The sequence below is a fragment of the Nipponia nippon genome, unplaced genomic scaffold, assembly GCF_047370975.1.
Source record: "Nipponia nippon isolate SJK-2023a ecotype South Korea unplaced genomic scaffold, ASM4737097v1 scaffold_1, whole genome shotgun sequence".
Taxonomy (NCBI): domain Eukaryota; kingdom Metazoa; phylum Chordata; class Aves; order Pelecaniformes; family Threskiornithidae; genus Nipponia; species Nipponia nippon.
The window spans coordinates 167819147-167838024 of record NW_028262290.1 but is presented as its reverse complement, the minus strand read 5'-3'; the positions used below and the strand labels follow the sequence as shown (position 1 = coordinate 167838024).

The window sequence follows — 18878 nt, the reverse complement described above, 5'->3', positions numbered from 1 at the left end:
CAGTTCCCTTTGTTAAGCATCAAAATAGAGAAACAGTGAAAGGACAAAACTGAGAAAAAGGAGACGGCTCTAGCAAAAGCCTATTCAACCTCCCCTTGCCCCGCCTCATTCCTTCTCCTCCCTTCTCATGTCCCTATCTCCAATATCACCTGTAATAAAATATTACTCACTACGCAACTGCCATCTCCCTGCCGCAAGCCCACCAGACTCCCAAGATACAGAAATGCTTTCTCTATCTAAACTGTTATAAAAGGAGAACACACAAGCAGTACCTTACCTTATCCAGAAGCTTATTTTGTTCTCAAACACACGTGCAAGGGAAGACAGGGACAGACAATACATTGAATTTTTCACAATACTGACATAAAAAAAAAAGTCTTGATACTAAAGAGTACTACAATACCATGACACCTTTTGAAAGAGATCTTGGAGGTGCACCTGTCTATGGGTTAGGATCTGTCTCTCCCTTCTTCCTCAGAGGGACGGAATCTGTCCTGAACAAGTGTCATCCATGAAGAAGGCTGCAGTGCAAAACAGCACTGACACATCCTCCTTCCTGGGAAATCATCTACCCTAGACCCCCCTACCTGACCCAACCCTGTTCTTAGGCACAGACCTACCCCCTTTTTTCCTCCATTGACTCCATATACATGTATTACTCTGCACTACTTCAAACGCTTTACTGGACAGAGGGCAAAACCACTGTGGGCCATAGGAAATGAGGAGGACCACGGTATGTGCCCAGCTGAAGGGACCACTCTCACAGCTCTGAGAAGATGAGGCAAAGAGTAGAGTAGAGCTGCTGGCAGAGCAGCTAGGCCAGGCCAACCAGTACAGCACACAGAGAAAGGCACACAACCAGTATTTCATGCATGCGTACTGGTCCCTAAGAATTCTGCCCTTTGCCACAGTCCATCACTGCCCTGGCTACACCCTTCCAAAGCTGAGCACACTGTCAGTGCAGCAAGCATACCACCTCCCCAACAACTGCTGCCATGTCCCTATCACTACCCAGTTTCCCAAGCCACACATTTGGCTTTTCTACTTTCTTCCCTGCTTGAACCTCCTGCCACATCAGAGGACTGCCTCTCTCCTCTCCCTCTTTGTCATTCTTCAGGTGAGCTTCTCCTGTCTGATGGCTGAAATGAGACAACATTGGAGTGGTGCTTTTCTACATATTTCTGCCGCAGAGTCTTTTCTCACGGGACATCAACACCATAGTAGCCAAAATGCTGAAGCAGAAAAAAGGCGGGCTCCTGTCTGGACATACCAGGTAGAGGAAAATAACCTGGAGAACTGATAGCTAAAAGGAAAAGAAAGCGTCAAGAAAAGCAAAGCGAAAACACCTACAAGAGCCTTAGGAAGAGACTGAACAGAGAGCAGGGAGTCACCGCAATGCACTACAGCAGTGAGCTGCACCTACAGCAACCTCCCGTTCTGAAAGCCATAGCCTCTCTCCATCTCGGCACCATCGGGAGGACTCCGAGGCCGTGCAGTGCACAGCCACGGGCTTCTTGTTAGCAGAGAAACTGACAGATTTTGAGAAGTCCAACACCAATTACCAAGTACAGAAACAGCATGGTTTTTTAACTAAAACCAGAAGCTACCTTGGCTAGACAACACATCATGTCAAGGCATTACAGTAACTACTGATTTCTATAAGGCATAAACATAAGCAAGAGGAGATGCCAGATGCTGTCTGGAGGTAAGAATGGGTCACTAGAAGTATCTGGAACAGTTAAGAAATTTAGATTAGACTGATATGGTCTGATGGCAACAGGTTTCTCACTGCACAAATGGTTTCCGAACTGAATGTGCTGTTTCAAAATGGACTCTTAGAAGTACAAGGAAAAAAGTGGTAGACGGCTTCTCTCCTCTCCTCTAACTACAGATGTTACTTATTTGAGATCCTTTTTTTAATGTCTATGAATCTTTTAGAGATTTACTAAGCAGAAACATCAGTATTCCAGTTGTTCTTGCTTGCCTGCCATAATTCACCTTCCTCCATTCCCCAAAAGCTCTCACACCCTAGAATCAGGCTCCAAGTGTTCCAGCTTCCACCCCTTTTTAAATAATGTTCAGGACAATCCAAAAATCTTTAACTTAGAAAACATCACATTTGCAGAACTGTGAATTGTAACTTGAGACCAAGTTCAGCGACCACCTTTCTATTTCACGCGTGTCCATTCACAGCTCAGAATAATCTGACACCAAACTTCGAACGAAGCACTTGGATGCAACCAAGAAAGAAAAAGGAAGTCTTTGGAACTGGAACTAACAAACCCTGTACACCACCTTGGAGTTCCATCAGCTTGCTTGTTTTAGTAGATCTGATCATATCCACTACTGTGATATAATGTACGGAATGGATTTTGTGTGAAGAACTACCAGAATGCGCCTCTTGGCGCTGTAAAAAGGATGGCTTTGGGAGGGGAGAGCTAACAACAGAGCTCCGCAACATCATGACTAGCACGGAGAGAGGAGGCTGATCAAGAGCTCACTGTCTCTTCCCTTACGAGTATTAGACAACAGCTAGCAGATGGCAGGACCAGGTACTTCTTCACCTAAGATAAGCTGCAAAAATTCCTGACACGGAATACTGTGAATGCTAGAAGTTTATATGGGTTCAGGAAGACATCAGTGGACTAACCTACATAAATAAAATCCATAGAGGTACTACAAACAGAGAGCAGCTTTGGGTCAGAAAGCTCCAGAGCCACAAAGCGCACAGTATTTGCATGAAGCGTCACTAGGTTTTTGCCTTGTTCCTACACTTCCATGCAGTCTCCTGCTGCTCCCTGCAACTGGGGACACTGGGCTAAATGATCCAGTGTGACTGGTTCATAGAATCATAGAATGCTTTGGGATGGAAGGGACCTTTAAAGGTCACCTGGTCCATCCCCCCTGCAATTGGCGGGGACATCTACAACCAGATCAGGTTGCTCAGAGCCCCATCCAGCCTGGCCTTGAATGTGTCCAGGGATGGGGCATCCACCACCTCTCTGGGCAACCTGGGCCACTGTCTCACCACCCTCAGTGTAAAAAATTTCTTCCTTATATCTAGTCTGAATCTACCCTCTTTTAGTTTAAAACCATCACCACTTGTCCTAATGCTACAGGCCCTGCTAAACAAGCTGTCCCCATCTTTCTTATAAGCCCCCTTTAAGTACTGAAAGACCACAATAAGGTCTCCCCGCAGCCTTCTCTTCTCCAGGCTGAACAACAGCTCTTTCAGCCTGTCCTCGTAAGAGAGGTGCTCCAGCCCTCTGATCATTTTTGTGGCCCTCCCCTGGCCCCGCTCCAACAGCTCCATGTCCTTCCCGTGCTGAGGACCCCCGAGCTGGACGCGGGGCTCCAGGGGGGTCTCCCCAGAGCGGAGCAGAGGGCAGAATCCCCTCCCTCGCCCCGCTGCCCACGCTGCGGGGGATGCAGCCCAGCAGACGCTTGGCTTGCTGGGCTGCGAGCGCACATTGCCGGCTCGTGTCCAGCTTTTCATCTATCAGCACCCCCAAGTCCTTCTCGGCAGGGCTGCTCTCCATCCCTCCATCCCCCAGCCTGTGCTGATGCCGGGGATTGCCCCAACCCAAGTGCAGGACCCTGCCCTTGTCCTTGTTCAACCTCATGAGGTTCACACAGGCCCACTTCTCCAGCCTGCCCAGGTCCCTCTGGATGCCATCCCTCAGGCGTGTCGACTGCACTGCTCAGCTTGGTGCCATCTGCAAACTTGCTGAGGGTGCACTCGATCCCGCTCTCTGTGTCACTGATGAAGATATTGAACAGCGCTGGCCTCAGTATGGACCCCTGAGGGACACCACTCATCACTGATCTCCATCTGGACATTGAGCCGTTGACCACCACCCGCTGGATGTGACAATCCAGTCAATTCCTTATCCACTGAACAGTCCACCCATCAAATCCAGCTCTTTCCAATTTAGAGAGGAGGATGTTGTGGGGGACCGTGTCAAAGGCCTTACGGAAGTCCAGACAGATGACATCCGTAGCTCTTCCCTCGCCCACTGATGTAGTTGCTCCATCATAGAAGGCCACTAGGTTGGTCAGGTAGTTGGTTCATATTCCCACAGTAGTTCTTTTTTAAAAAACAGAAGAGCAATTCAAACATCTCACAGATCAATTACATCTGTGCACCAACATTCATCAGCAAATCCGAGTGTTCTCAATGACCAGTTCAAATTTGTTTAACAAGCCCATATTGCCTAAAATCACATTGACCTCTATTAAAGCCCTAGCTAGAATTAATATGATTTTCTTTTCTTAATTACATGTGAACTTTTCTGTATTTGTTAGCCTGCAATTAGGCCAGGGCTAGGAAAGGAGAAACCTTCAGTTTGTGCTGGCAGCTTAGTTACACGATTGAACACTGTACAATGTTTTCACTCTACCAGTCTTCTGCAAGTACCTTTCCAATGAGATTTCTTCACTGGTCCCTTGATTTCTCCAGGCTGCCCTAACTCACCCCAAACATCTCCTTGTTTAACACACCAGGGAATACATATGCGGCAAACCAGTGACCCCGTTCCAGGACCCCTGACAATGTTCCAGCGCGGAGAACCATGCAGACAGCCCTGTGTTAGGGAAGTAGAACAAACTGTCCAAAACCAACAGTTCATGAGGCTCTTTTCTAGCCTTTCTAGTGTTAGCTGATTTATGCTCTGACAAAATAGTATTTATATCCATGATAATATAAAAATTAGTGGGATATTTTTCATTAGCAAAGTTCTACTTTTTTCAAACCTAATATTCTCCTCACCTCGCTACTCCTAGTAGTGACCTCTACAAACTGATGACTGGCTGGAAGAAACAATCACTTTGATCCACTCAGAACAGATCGCCATTCCATTTGGGGAGAATATCTTTAGTTCTTCCCATTCTAATAAAACAAATATAATTTTTATAATATACTGAAATATGAGTCCTCGAGGTCATCCAGTCCTTCCTCATCTCAAAGAGGTATCACCAGTATCTCCATCATCTTTGATAGGCACTGATTAAAGAAGTAAACATCTAAGAGCCTCCAGTGACAGAGATTTTACAACTTCCCTAATCAGTCTCCATCCTTAGATATTATAAATAAACAAAAAAACCCCATTTTTTCTCTTATTGATGAAGTCTTCACAGGCCTCCCACTACTCCTGCCCTCTCAGTCACTCTTTTTGTTTGTTAGTCATGCAGATGACCCAAATCAGAAAAATATTCTTGTAAGTATAAGCCACGGATTTACAATTGGTTCTGTATAATTCTCTGCCCCATTTCTTGACCAGGCTAACAGATTACTTGCTTTCCTAGTAGCAGTGGCTGCTGCTACACACGAGGCAGCTCACAGTGACGTGCAAGCCTTCCTCCTGAATGGTTACAGTTCATTTAAAACCCAGCAATGTATGAGGAGATGCAAAATTTGTTTATGAAATTCATCGCTCATCCCCTTTTCCAGATCACTGATAAATCTATTAGACACTCCATACACATCTTTGGGGCACCAGGCCTGTCTTTTTGTCTGTTTTAACATTGGCAATGAGCTATTTATCACGATATTAAATGTTTGTTTACATGATGGCATGCTTTGAGACCCTTCTTTCACTGTACTAAATGCGGTTTCATATAACACAGTTTCTGTACTTACCATAAAATTCTATGACTGGATTTGGGAGGTAGGTAACCAGACAATAAGACGACTGAGGATAAGCAAAGGAGTCACATAAGTGATATACATGGGTTTGTATAAATTAGCAGTCTTGACGTATAACTAATATTAAACTGTAGAGATTAGCAGGAACTATGAAAAAACACCTATTAGCAGAAAATAAATATGGATAAGGACGTATATTAACAGGAAGAGCTTCCTAAGCACAGCACAGAGGACAAAGAACAAGATCACTATGGGACAAAGAAGGTGATTTGAACTGGCAGCAAGTATATTGTAAATACAGATATGACTCGATAGTTAAGAAAAGGACATAGACCTTTATAGGTGTATCTTGTGTATAAAAGGCAAGAAGATTGGTTTTGGAAGGAAGACAAAGTGGGAATAGAAAAAGGACACAGAAGCATATTAAAAAGGTCAGAACAACAGGACAAGAAAACGAACCTCTCAGCAGCTTCTTGTGTGAAGATGACACAGGCAAGGTCGACAGTACAAGGCACCAAAGAGAAGACGATTGCTGCAACTAAGTCACAAGAGGACAGATGTCTGGACAAGGGCTTTGACAAGATCTGCACCATGGACCTTCTCAAGGCTATATGGGAAGATACCTGTTTGAGTAAGAAAAAAATGAAAGACAGAAAAAAAAAAAAAAAAAAAAAGGGAGACACAGGTAACATCTACTGAAGGGCTCCAGCCAGCAGGGAGGCTATGATAGGGTCTAGAGGATAGAAGAAACTGAGAAAAGGAATGGCCTGCAGGAAGATTAATAACTTGGTTTGGGTCAACAAAATTTAAGGCAACAGCTGGACACCCGGAGGGAGATGTCATAAAGACAGCCTGAAACATACTACTGGACAGTAGAAAATGCATCAATAACGAGATAAATCAACATCAACGTGGTCATTAAAGCCATATTTATCCATAAAAGTGCTAGAAATGGAGCAGAGAGGAATAAAAAAAAGGACAAAATAAAGGATGAAGCCTTTGGAGAAAAAAAAAAAATTCTCTCTTCCCACAAAAACAATGTACAAGACCCTGATGAAACAGGAGTAAAAGAATTGTAAAAATAAATAACTGAAAGAAATCTAACCTCTTTAAAAGAAGAACCGCTAACCAGAGGTGTAACAAACTATCAAGAACTCAAGCAGGAGAAGAATGAAGTATCGCACTTGAGATTTTTAACCATCAAGAGACTTCGCCTTTCGGAAGTATCCTATTTTGACTGGGAAAAACAAGGAAGAAGACATCTTCTACGCTGGCAATATGGAAAAGAACAAAGGCAAGATCAAGTGCACAAGAGCAAAGGGCGAAGTGACCTTAGCAAAGGAACATATGCTTCCAGAAAGATCAAGTGAATCCAAAAGCTAACTGCCCTTAGGAAATACTACAAAATTATCCTGTTCATTTAAGCGTTCACATAGCAAAAAATTTTCTTACAACATTCTACCTCTATTTAATTCTCCCCATTGGGGGGGGGGGGGGGGGGAGAAGCATGCAATAACCAAATCAAACAATATTATCACAGATAAAATAAAAAATAAGTAATTTGAAGAGGAGACTTTTCACTGAAATTAGAGTAGAATCTGACTCCAAGGAATTCCAGTAAAGTTTGCTACGTAACTTGGTTTTTCAAGGAGTTAATTCAGATGCTGACACACTATGGATGGTAATAAAACTCAATAGCCAGCGATATGTAACCTCAAGGTACTGGCTGTGATGGCACACTCTCTTATCTGGTAGGATACAGGACCTGAAGAGATAAAATGAAGCTATAACTTTTTTATCTTTTTTAAGTAATGGAAGACTGACTACCATAACCTGTGTTCTGATCAAAATGAACCTGAGATGAGGAAGAAACTAAAGGAAAGAACAAACAAGGAAGCAGAAGCAGAACTAAAGGAGATCATCATGGAGGAAAGGAGACGGTCATACCTGAGGTGTTCAGGCAACAGCGTAACGGAGAAGCAGCCCAAGCCTCTCTAACAAGTAGCAGGAAGATGACAAACAAATGCAGATGTTCCAGGCAAACGCAAATATTCAAGTAAGATGCCACTAGTGGCAAAACTCCCAGGGCAGAAAAGACAGACTTTTCTAGCATCCAAATAAGTAATGGAAATGAGTTCTGCCACGTTCATTCTGGTATAAATTAAAAATTCCCATGCTTAAGAGGCTAGCATGCTGCTTTCACATGAAGTTCATCTAGATGCAGAAGAAGCAAATTCACATAACTCTTTTTGCCACTCTTCTTGATACTAAAGGAAGACCACTGGTGTGGAAATGCCAACAGAAACCTTGGAAAGGCAAAAGCATCCCGTATGCCCACCCCTCCCAACTTGCCTATGGTTCTGCCCAGCCATAACCCTGCAGAGGCAGACTACCTTAATGAACGCACACGTCCACAACAAAACCACTGCCACAGACCTGCCACCTGCTCGGCAGTCATCCCTGCACATCCGCCAGCCTCGCAACAGGCTGCTCCTGTGCGCTGGCACCACATCACCTCTTCTCTGTTCTCACAAGCACAGCATGCCACCTGAAAGTCCTTAGCCTTGCAAGTCCCGCCATATCCAGGATCTGCAGGACACGCGCTAGATCCTACGCATCTAGAGGAAGCCCAAATTATGGAGACAACTTAGGAGCCTGCCGGGAGCTCCACAGATTGCTGTGATCTTCGCACAAGAGCCCCCACGTGATGTCTTCAAAAAGGTGTCGCCGGAGGTGCCAGAATCCTCAAGAGAGAAAACACTCGGGACTATCGGTGTCCAAGCAATATCTGCATTCCTCGGGGCTCTTTAACAGTCTTATTGTTGTTAAATGTGTATCAAACAAGAAATCCAAATGTTATAAATGGTGAATGCTCTCAATCACTAGAGAGTCATTTAAAGAACATCGTTTCCAATGGCAGCAAAACAGGGTTAGCATTTCCCCTTAAATGGAGATCGAAGACCTGATTCTTAAACAAAAGCTGGAAAATTTTTAAAGACCTGAAGGATTGCTTTAATTAAGCATGGCACCCTGAAATTCTCTCGTGGGTGAGTTCCCATCGACTGTTACAGATCTGCAGAGCTAATCTCTTCAAGCCCCTGAAAGTCACCTGTTAAGTAGCCAGAGGATACACAAGAGCCAAGACTGGAGACAAGAACCAGAGGCAGTACCACAAGGCTTCATCAGGCTTTCATCAGAATTGTTTTTCAAAACACAAGTTTGATTACAGAACAAAGTGTCCTACAAGCCCATTTGGGTCAGATCCAGTGCAGTTTCTGCACCATGATCAGGCTCAAAAGCACACTATTCACCGTTCATGGAGAATCAAAGCAAAAATCACAGCACACATCCCCCCAGACACAAGCCTCTATTATCAATGAATCAGTGCATATTCTGGGGGCTTTACAGACCCCGGTGCTCCTCTGGCACGGCAGTTACCAGCGCCCCAGGAGCACACTGCAGGAGCCGATCCAGCCCAGCACAGAGCCTCCAGTTTCCACTCATCCCTCTATTTAGAGCCAGCCAGCTCACTAACTTTCCCGACTCACCACCCCATGGACCAGAAACTCAAAAAGTTTGCTTTTCGTAGCTTTGCGAGCCCCTCCTGTAACTTCGTCTGTAGCCATCAGGGTCTGCTCAGCCTCTCTCACTCTCTCTCTTCCTCTTTCTTTCCCTTTTCTGCCTTTTTCTCCAACTCTCCCCTCTGAGTCCTGCTGGGCTCTCACACTTCTAATAGCGCGGAGTGGGGAGGGGGCCCCTTCAGGGCCTTCCTGACGGCCCACTCGCGCGAAGCCTCAGCTGCTGCATTCCTCCACTGATAAGCCAGAAATAGTTTGTGCTGCCGGGTTCTGTGTGTTTACTCTGCAGGGACAGAAAATCCAGCTTTTTAAACCCCTCTGTCCAAACAGCAGAGATAAGCAGGAGGCAAACTGAAAACACGTCTCAGCTTTTCCGTAGCAGTGCTGCAGCCTCTCCTCCTCTGCACCAGGGGATGGTAAATTCTGGGGCAAGGGGGAAGGGGGAGGGGGCAACTTCAGCAGTGAAATAAAACTCAATACCGCACAGAGAGCGTTTTCCCATTAGAAAATGCAGCAGGAGAGCAGTGAGAAACAATGGTTTTCCCTTGCTCCCACTGCTCCTCCTGCACTGCATTTCCAGGCCTTTTCCCCAGGGACCTGGCAGGCAGCACACAGAAACATTCACTGGCAGCATTTCCAGCATGTGAGACTGAGAACTAACCCCTTTGGACAAGGGAGAGAAACAGCAGGAGGCAGAAAGCTGGGAACAGGGAGGGACAGCGTGTGAGAGCGAGGGGAAAGAAAGAGTGTGAGAACAGCGGGAGGAAGGGGGCGGGGGGCAGCATGGCGACTGCACAACGCCCGACTGGCTTCCACGCTCCCAGCCGCCCACAGCCTCTCTGGCGGGTGACCGCCCTCAGGATGCTTTGGTACCACTGTGACGGATCCATTAGAGACCCCGGGTGATTGACAGACGCAGACAAATTATTAACACCGCAGCTGCCGCGAGACATCAGCAGCTCGCTGCTTATCACACAAAGCCCTGCGCGACAACGCGCGTCATCCCGGGACACCGCTGGGAGCAAGGAGCCCACCTGCCACCCAGGGGAAGGGGGCAGAAAGCGGCAGACCACCCCCTCCGCACCCGCCTGCTGCTGCAGCGGTCCCGGGCGGCCATCAGCTCACGCAGCGCCAGGCGCTGGCAGCGCGGCGGCCATTCTGCGAGGAGCGGTGCAGGCTCCTCCGTAATGGCAGAGCAGGCAGCAGTGGCCTGGGGCACCGATCTGCTTACTGACAGCTCCTTGTGTGTCTGCAGCTTGCAAGGGGCTGACGTTTCCCAGTTTGCCTAACACAGCAATAGACAAGATGTTGCCAGGTTACGAGAGAGGTTTATTCTATTCCTCTGCTTGAAATTCTTGTCTAGGGGCTGTGAATTTTCTGGCAAGACTGCACGCAGAAGAGAATCAGATCTGAAACAAATAAATTTCTGCCCTCAACCAGTAATAAAAACAAGCACAGAAGAGATACTGCATTAGCCAGCAGCGAAGAGCAAGCTCTGAGGATCATACGGCCTTTTGCACGTGGGAACGAAGGCAACAACCTCCAGTGATTTTTAGGGTGACCCCAATCCAAGCGCTACTGCGCGGCAATAGCCATAGGAATCGCAGGAATTTCGGGGGGGTGGGCATTGCTATCCGTTCCCCCTCCCCCTCTCAGTCCCTCCGAAGGAACGTGCCAAGCGAAGCGTCATGGCCTTATTCAGTGCCTAAACTATTCCTGAGGTTCTAGCTGACCTGAACTAAAGGCACGTGCAATCTGCAACCAGACTGCGTCGTGTCTGGTGGACTTGGTAGTGTCAGGTTAACGGTTGGACTCGATCTTAAGGGTCTTTTCCAACCTAAATGAACCTACGACTCTAGGTGTCAGCACGCCTGGCAAGGCGGCATTGGGCCTGCATCTGCAATTTTTTTTTCAGATCCCAGAAGTACGCAGGAATGTTGGCTCCCATCTTGTGAGCCCTCTCCCTGCTCCGGCAAGACAACACGCGTTTTCTTCAGCGACCACGCTGACCGGTGGCTCCTGCGCTTGCCGCAGAAGCCCCCGCTGTCCCTGCAGTGGGGCTGCCGACCCAGGCCTGCGCAGGTGTTCCCATTCCCATCCCCATTCCCATTCCTTAAGGGGAACCGTGCAGCCGCCCTCACTGCGCAAAATGGCACGAACGAGACTCTGGCGGCCCGCTCGGGCCGCAGCGGCTCGCCGGAGGAGGCTCCCGGCCAGCAGCCGCCGGCAGCCGCGGCAGCCCCGCTCCCCGGCACCGCCCGGCCCGCGGAGCGGCCCGGGCCCTGCCCGCGCACACGGCGCCGCCGAGAGGGCAGGGGCCGGCGGCGGCGGGGCGCGGCTCCAGGCGGCGGCGCGGCGCGCAGTCCCCCCTCGCGTCCCCCCGCGCTCCTCCGCCAGCACCAGCGGCACCGAATGGCAACGGCGCGCCCGGCACGGGCAGGGCGTGCGCCAGCCGCGGTCCCGGGCGCGCCGCTAGCGGGCGGGCGGGGGCCGTGCCGCCCGCCCCGGGCCCGGCCGAACCGCACCGCACCGCACCGCACCGCACCGCACCGCGGCGAAGCGGGCCGCCCGCAGCTCCCCGCGGGCCCCGAGCGCGGCGGCGCGCATGCCCGGCGCGGCTCCCGTGAAGGTCAGCCGTGGCCTAGCGGGGGACGCGCGGGCGGGGACGGCCGGACGCGCGGGCGGGAGCCGCCTTAACCCCTTCCGCGCCGCGCCCGCCCGGGCCGGCGCCCTCAGGACCGGGGCTGGCCCCGCCCGGCGGAGGCCGGTGTGCGGGGAGGGCTGCGGGGCGAGACAGTGTCGCGGTGGGGGCGGGCGGCGGCGCTGCTCGGGCCGGGGGTCGGCTGCGCCCGTCCGCGCCCCCGCCGGGGCTCGGGGCCGCGCGGGCAGAGCCGGGCCGGGCCGCGGGGCTCGGCGCCGCTGGCCGCCCCCCGCCGGGAGACGTTCCCGGCGAGGCGCCGCTGATGCCGGGCTTGCCGGGCTGGAGGTGGAAGACAAAGCAAACGGGGCGCTTCGCAGACGTTTTGCCGTTCCCGTGATAGCAAACTGGTGCCCGGCGGCAGCCGGAGGACGCGGCGAGCGGCGCCGAGCCCCGCGCTGGCCGCAGAGCTCGCCCCGGGCTGGCCGAGAGCTCGCCCCGCGCTGGCCGAGAGCTCGCCCCGGGCTGGCCGCAGAGCTCGCCCCGCGCTGGCCGAGAGCTCGCCCCGCGCTGGCCGCAGAGCTCGCCCCGGGCTTCCCCCCGCGCGGCAGCGGAGGGGGCCCCGCGCCCCGCTGCGGCGGCGGTCAGCGCTAAATAAAAATACTAGATAAAGCCATAAGCTGCAGTTGCTGCCATCGCCATCAGCAGCTGGCCTCTCTATTACGTTCTGAAGCAGGGGGTATCCTATGAAGCGGTGCTGAATTTCAACTGAATACCATACAGTATGTATTGTATTCTGTCTGGATGTTCTGAACAGGCGTTATATAAAGAGATTTCCTCAAAAGAACATCAAATTACAAGGTCAGCCACTTGAAAATTAAGGAATAGCAGACTCGCTGCAGACATAGACAGAATGAGTAGAAGTAAAAAAAAAATATCATGTAATAATAAAACTCAGCTCTTACTTAGCATATTGTAGTTCTCCAAGCACTTTAGAAATCAGTAGAAGTAGCTCTTTTGTTTTGCAAGTGGAAAATAAGGTACAAGTGGCTGGAGGTGACTTGCCCAACATCACCTAGTTCAGAACGAAACCTGTTCCCTGTGATGCTTCCACTCGCCACGATGCCGCCGAGGACAACTAGTGCGCAACGCCCTCGCACAGAAGGGCGACGGTTGCGGTGCAAGAATGTCTTCTCCCAAATTAAGAGAAAAGTCATGTAATTTTATTTTAAATTGTTTCTTTTTCTATTTTCCCTACATGTTTTTTTCTTAAAAGTGTAGAAAATAAGCGTCTGTGTTCTTTAAAAAAGCGCCTGGTTCAACCCAAGTCTTCCCCAACCGCCACAAGTGTCCCCGCAGCCCCCAGCCGCGGCTGGTCTAGAAGGTACCAGCGGCGTGGGACTCACTCTGTAACGCCTGTGCTCCTTTACCAGTTCTTGGAGGCTGAGCACGCCCTGGGGCCTCCTTTCACGCCTCCACTGCTCACTTCCAGCTCACTTTATGCTCTGTTCCTAGCCCGTTTTATTTCAAGGAAAGGCTGACGTTCTTCCTTTCCTCTTGGGGCTCTGAGAGGCCACGTGTTCTCCCACAAGTTTGGGGGGTTTGTTTTCACTTCTGCGCTATTATTCAAGCCTTTAAGATTTTTAAACTAAGATGGTCAGGTTTGCAGCTGCTTTCAACTTTCTGATCTGCAGGTAATTAAAGAAGTACGTGAAGGTGCTGGTTGCCTTAAAGAGGTGTGGTTTCTCTCATCCAATTTTCACTTAAGTCAGCAGCGCTCTGTTGACTGAAACTTAAAATATTCTCAACAGTTCTGGAATTGATGCAATATGGCATAGAAAATGTACTGAAAAACAAATGAAAATATCCCAAGACTAAGGCTCTGCCTATTATAAAGAAATGACCACTTGTTCCTCAGTTCAGAATTATTCAATATTCTCATTAACAATACGGATAATGGACTACAGAACGTGCTTATTAAATTTGGTTTGGAGGGGTTACAGGTGTGCTAGGAGAGACGATTAAAATTAAAATCCTGAGAAGCTGGAGATGTGGTTTGAAAAAACAGGCCATCATCAGAAATAGTGCGAGGTTCCACATCAAGATAGAAATCAACAACTATATAAACAGAAGATAGAGAACAACTGGCTGAAGAGGTGGCGTTTGGTTTTTTTTTCCAGAAAAAATATTTGGGGATGTAATAGATCATAAAGTGAATGTGAGTTAACAGTACCACACTGACACAAAATAAGCAGACAAAAAAAACCAAACCAGAAGAGCAGTAACTGAATGCTGCCCCACTTCTCTCACCCCCTTGGTGGCAGCAGCAGCAGTGACGGCGACACTCTAGATTCTCCTTCTTCTCCTGCACATTTTGTCTCTGCTGCTTCCCCATCCCTTGTTCTCTCCAGGGCACAAGCAGTCCCAGCTCAACATTTCCCCGAGGCTGCAAAATTAAATTTTGCCAGTATTGTTGAGGAGCCCTTCCAAAGTAATCCTTCTGTTGTGGTAAGAATAGATGGTGTCTCAGCCAGACTGTCCTTTGCAGTCTGGGGCTCTGTGCATCAGAGAAAGTCTGCGTGGGAGAAATCAGGATGGTTCAGGGGAGAACAGTAAGCGTGACAAGAACTGTAAAGCCCCAAAAGAGAAAATGTCAGTCTTCGGATATCCAAAAGGCTGCTGCAAATACAGGGAAGAGCTGCTCCCCGTACACGCAGTACAAGAAATAATGGATTAAAATTTCTCCCAGGAAGATTTATGTTAGATATTAAGGAAAATACAGCAGTAAAAGTAGAGATGTTCTGGGATAGTTTGTCCAGCAAGGATGGGAATCTCCATCACCAAACGTCTTTCAAGAACAGGTTAGACAAGCATCTGTCCCGAGTGATGTAGGCCGTGTAGGTTCTGACTCGGGGCAGGACGAGGGACTAGCTGATTCCCAGGGGTTCCTTTTGCCTTATTTCCCTACAGAAACTGTATGGAATGTCATAAGACAAAGATAAGGCGCTTTTCTATCCAGAGTGGTTTCCCCTGACGGATTTCACATATCTGATGCAAACAAGTTTAAACCGATGAAAAAGGGTCCCTTCATTTTTTTATTTTGGAAAAAATACACATCTGATTGCTACACCAATGTAAGAAGAAGGAATCTGCATACACAGATTGCTGCCAGTGATCCTTGAGACTTCCCAAGAATCATACAGCTTTTACACTGTGGCTTTTTGCTCTCCTTGACTCACGTACCTTCAACTACCGTCTTGCATCGCTGTCTCATAGACCTACCTTTTTATGTTAGGCCTTTCCACTAACTGTTTTTAAAATCCATCTGCAATGAGGAAACACCATAAGCAATTTGTAGCACGCATAAAGAAAGAAAGAAGACTTGAAATAAAGGCAAAAAAGAATAAATGAAGGCAAAGAAAATCATCTGGCTCTGTCTCCAGAGGTTCCAAACGTTACTCTGCAGAGGTAGAGAGATCATTACAAACTTACCTCCTAATTATTTTAAAAGCAATCAAAGGCAACAGCAGGGATGCCAAAAGATGGACAAAAGATATGTACTACTATAGGATGCAAAATACTGTCTTTAGTATTCTCATGATACCAACCATACTTGTATTTTACCCAACTCTGCACAATTCTGTGTGACCTCATAGTAACCTGTCTAGCCATACTACGCCTCTGCCGCCACTCTTCCACCCTCACCAAACCCACATTCCACAGCCTGTGCAGTGACATCTGGGCACGGCTTCTCACACCTTCTTACCAAAGAAGCAGAGTGCTACAGGCAGCGGTCTACAATACTCCTTTTATTTTCTAGCCACAGGCCAAAGCAAAGCTACAAAGTATGAGAAGTTAGTGGGAAGACTTTGGTCCTGGAAGGAGAACAGAGAAGACAGGAGATTGTGTTGGGAGTATGGAGTTCTCTTTTTCAGAAGTGAAGGAAATAGAGGAATTTTTGGTGGGGAATCCTGGGGGAACAGAGAAAAAGACCTGTCAACAGCTACCCACAGATCTACTGCCCCCCAGTCCGAAAAGTGTACATATCTTCGTGATACTTGGTGATGAGAACCGTGGCTTTGGGGTGTGTTTGGTAAGAGCATCATAAAGGATTCACCTGCTATCACTCATTGCCAGAACACAGATGGGGGAACTGCTGGATCAGCAAGTCCACTGCTGTATAATCAATAGCAACCATGTTGCATGTAACCCCTTCAGCATGAATTTATTGCATAGCACTTTAAACCTTGGAATTCCTATGGGACAGCTGCTAAGTTCTTTGACTGACTATCTTCTTTTAGTATATCTGGCTATTCTCATTTATTCTTTTACCAACATTGCCCTTAATGGTTCTTTGTGTCTAATGTTTATGCTTCGAAGCATTTATACATAGCCGTCATACCCACACTCACTCCTCCTCTTGTCGGACAAAACAAGTGAAACTGTTATTTGGTCTCTTAAAACGGAGTGCCCGTTCCTCATCATTCCATCAGCCTTTTCCATGTCAGTCCCAGTCAACCTGTCTAAAACACGGGCAAACAGAACCCCACCTATAGTCTCCAGAGGGGTGTGGCGTTAATACTCTCTCGCCAGCAGAAATCTCTACCAAACTTGGCTAGGTTCACAACTGCCTTCCCCAATGACAGCGATAACCCCACGTTCTCATGCAAGTGGACTAATGTACTGGGCTGTTTCTCCTTAATCACTGCCATTAGATAAGCCTCCAGCTTACAGTGCTGATTCCTGTTACAAGTCCCTAAGTGCCTGACTATGCACTGTTCTGTCATCAGGTATCATCTGATTTCTATTTGTGTAGTCTTCAGAATCATCCAGTTCTTTCCATGAAACTTATTCTGCTTCAACGATACCTGTCTATTTTGCATCATCAACAAATTTAATTGCTACACTTCCTATTTTTGTGCCATGGGCATTACTGAAAATATTAAATGACGTCAATCCCAAGGCAAATCCTGAAGAACCTGCAGTGTCTTTTGTGTCTTCTTCACTGAGCTCCCTACCCACCTTGCAATTCTTCTATTATCTCTCTTCTGAGTCCCAACTAAATTTTCAGATAGCACTGTATCAAAGGCTTCAGTGAAGTCAGATAAATAAAACATACAGTTTCCTTTGTGTAGAAAACTAGCTATCTGAGAAAGATAGTAGGTTAGTAAACTTACGCTGCTTTTTTATCCCATCTACCATCTACATCCTCCTCATGCTCAGTTGTTTTCTCCTTCAAAAATCATTCTTGAGCCTTGCATGGACTTAGGATCACACTAATGCAACTGTCTAGAGTATTCCTGCCCTTCTGTATTATAGGAAAACCAACAGGATTTCCTGTTTCTTTATCAGGAAAAAGTATTTTTTTAAAGCCCATTTTGATTAATATTAATAATGCTAGGAATTGTATTCCGTTCTCACTGAAAATCATTTGAAAAGTATCTATAGTTTAAGCAAATCAATAAGAAGTAAATACTGACTGAAGGATGTATTAACATGCAAAGCTACATAAGAACTGTTTGTCTTAGAAAGCACTAGGAGACTGGAGAAAGCACACAACCAAAGAAGGAAAACAGAACAATCTTGGCATAGACTGTCTAATAAATCCACCTCCCATTTCAACTAAACTAGCAGAACAATTAATAGGTGAATGAAACCACATCAGACTCCGAGCACAATGGACCTGAGAGCAACAAGTGATCATAAAAAAACTGTATTGCCAGACAAGGCCAAGTGTCTTTTTAAATTATTTTATTTGGCAGAATAATTACAACAATTCCAAGCAGATTACCCCCCCCAAAAGTTACTCTCAAACGGTACATAATTACAGCAAACATCAATGACGTTGGAAAATGGCAGCCAGTGGGAAATGGCAAATGTAACTTAAATGCAATGTAGTAAAACATTATGATATGCCTGAAGTTCTTAACACGAACATAATTTGTATGAAATTGCCAGCAAAAATAAAGAATACTGAAAGGTTATAAACAAAATGTTATAAACAAATGATAAAAACAAGTGGAAGGGAAGGAGCTACTAAGGACACCAAGGATGGTTGTTATATCCAGATTGTTTTACCATCTTCAAAGATCTAAAAGAGGGAAGTAAAAGACACGTAGATTAAATCCTCAAATGAGAAGATTTGGGGGAAGTTTCACAGCCAGTTAGGAGAGAGGATTAAAAAAAAAAAAAAAAAAATCATCAAATGGGCCTAAAACGTTAGACAGCAGATTTAGGCTGGAAAAGGTAAGCAGGTGGTAGAAGAAAAATCCTGCGGTGAAAGAACTGTGCTGTGTCTGCAGCAGCAGGTAAGATGGTTTTCTAATCTTTTCAGCATTCCATTCACCTAGTACATAAATACATATATGAAATCACAGGAATAATGAAATGCCAGACACAGCAACTTATGACACAGAGACATGATTACAGTACTCAGGCTTCAGCTGGACAACAGGCTTTCAACTGAGGCTCTTCTTGAGCAACTGAGTGTTGCAAAAGTGGAAAACGTCTGGCTCCAGCACAATGCAGAGGTTTGTCTCCTTGTCTCTCTCACCATAGCACAGGCCCAGCAGGCTGGCAGATCACAGCTTAGAGCAACAAACTGCACTTGGCAATGGGGCCATGAAGTCGTAAGTGTGCACAGTAACACACTGCATATGCTCCCAGAAAGAAAGCACGTCTAAACGACAAGGCACGTAAGTGGTGGCACAGGTTACTTGTTAAATGGGCTTCACAACACATGTAGAAGAAACATAGGCAGAAGAAACATAAGTTGAATCATTATGGCATTCAGCGCTTTGCAAAATAAACAGAATTTACAGTGGTAAAGCTCAAATAGCAGAGGGGTGTGTTTGTGTGTGGATGTGAACTGAGAGGGAAGAGAGCTATGTGTGGTACCTTATGTCATATTGTCTGTCACGTTTCACAGTTCTTCCCATTCTTCGTACTCGGTTGTTTCTAGGGCCTGAGAGTACTAAGAGGTACAGATAAAAACAATGTAGTCTCTGGCCTTTACAGT

The 18878-nt window shown here is 47.2% G+C and overlaps 1 protein-coding gene across 10 annotated transcripts in view; it reads right to left on the bottom strand.

The window, feature by feature from the left end:
• Window positions 1-18878, bottom strand: part of SMARCD3 (SWI/SNF related BAF chromatin remodeling complex subunit D3) — a 110285-nt gene that overhangs the window by 65333 nt on the left and 26074 nt on the right. For 3 of the 10 annotated variants that reach the window (XM_087733611.1, XM_009463795.2, XM_087733602.1), the window contains exon 1: window positions 9193-9377. The exons of the other annotated variants lie outside the window; for them this stretch is intronic. In XM_087733611.1, the coding sequence (XP_087589737.1) occupies window positions 9193-9270 (78 nt within the window). In that variant the 5' untranslated portion in view covers window positions 9271-9377. Of the gene's footprint in view, window positions 1-9192; window positions 9378-18878 lie in introns of those variants that run through there. 10 annotated transcript variants of the gene reach the window in all.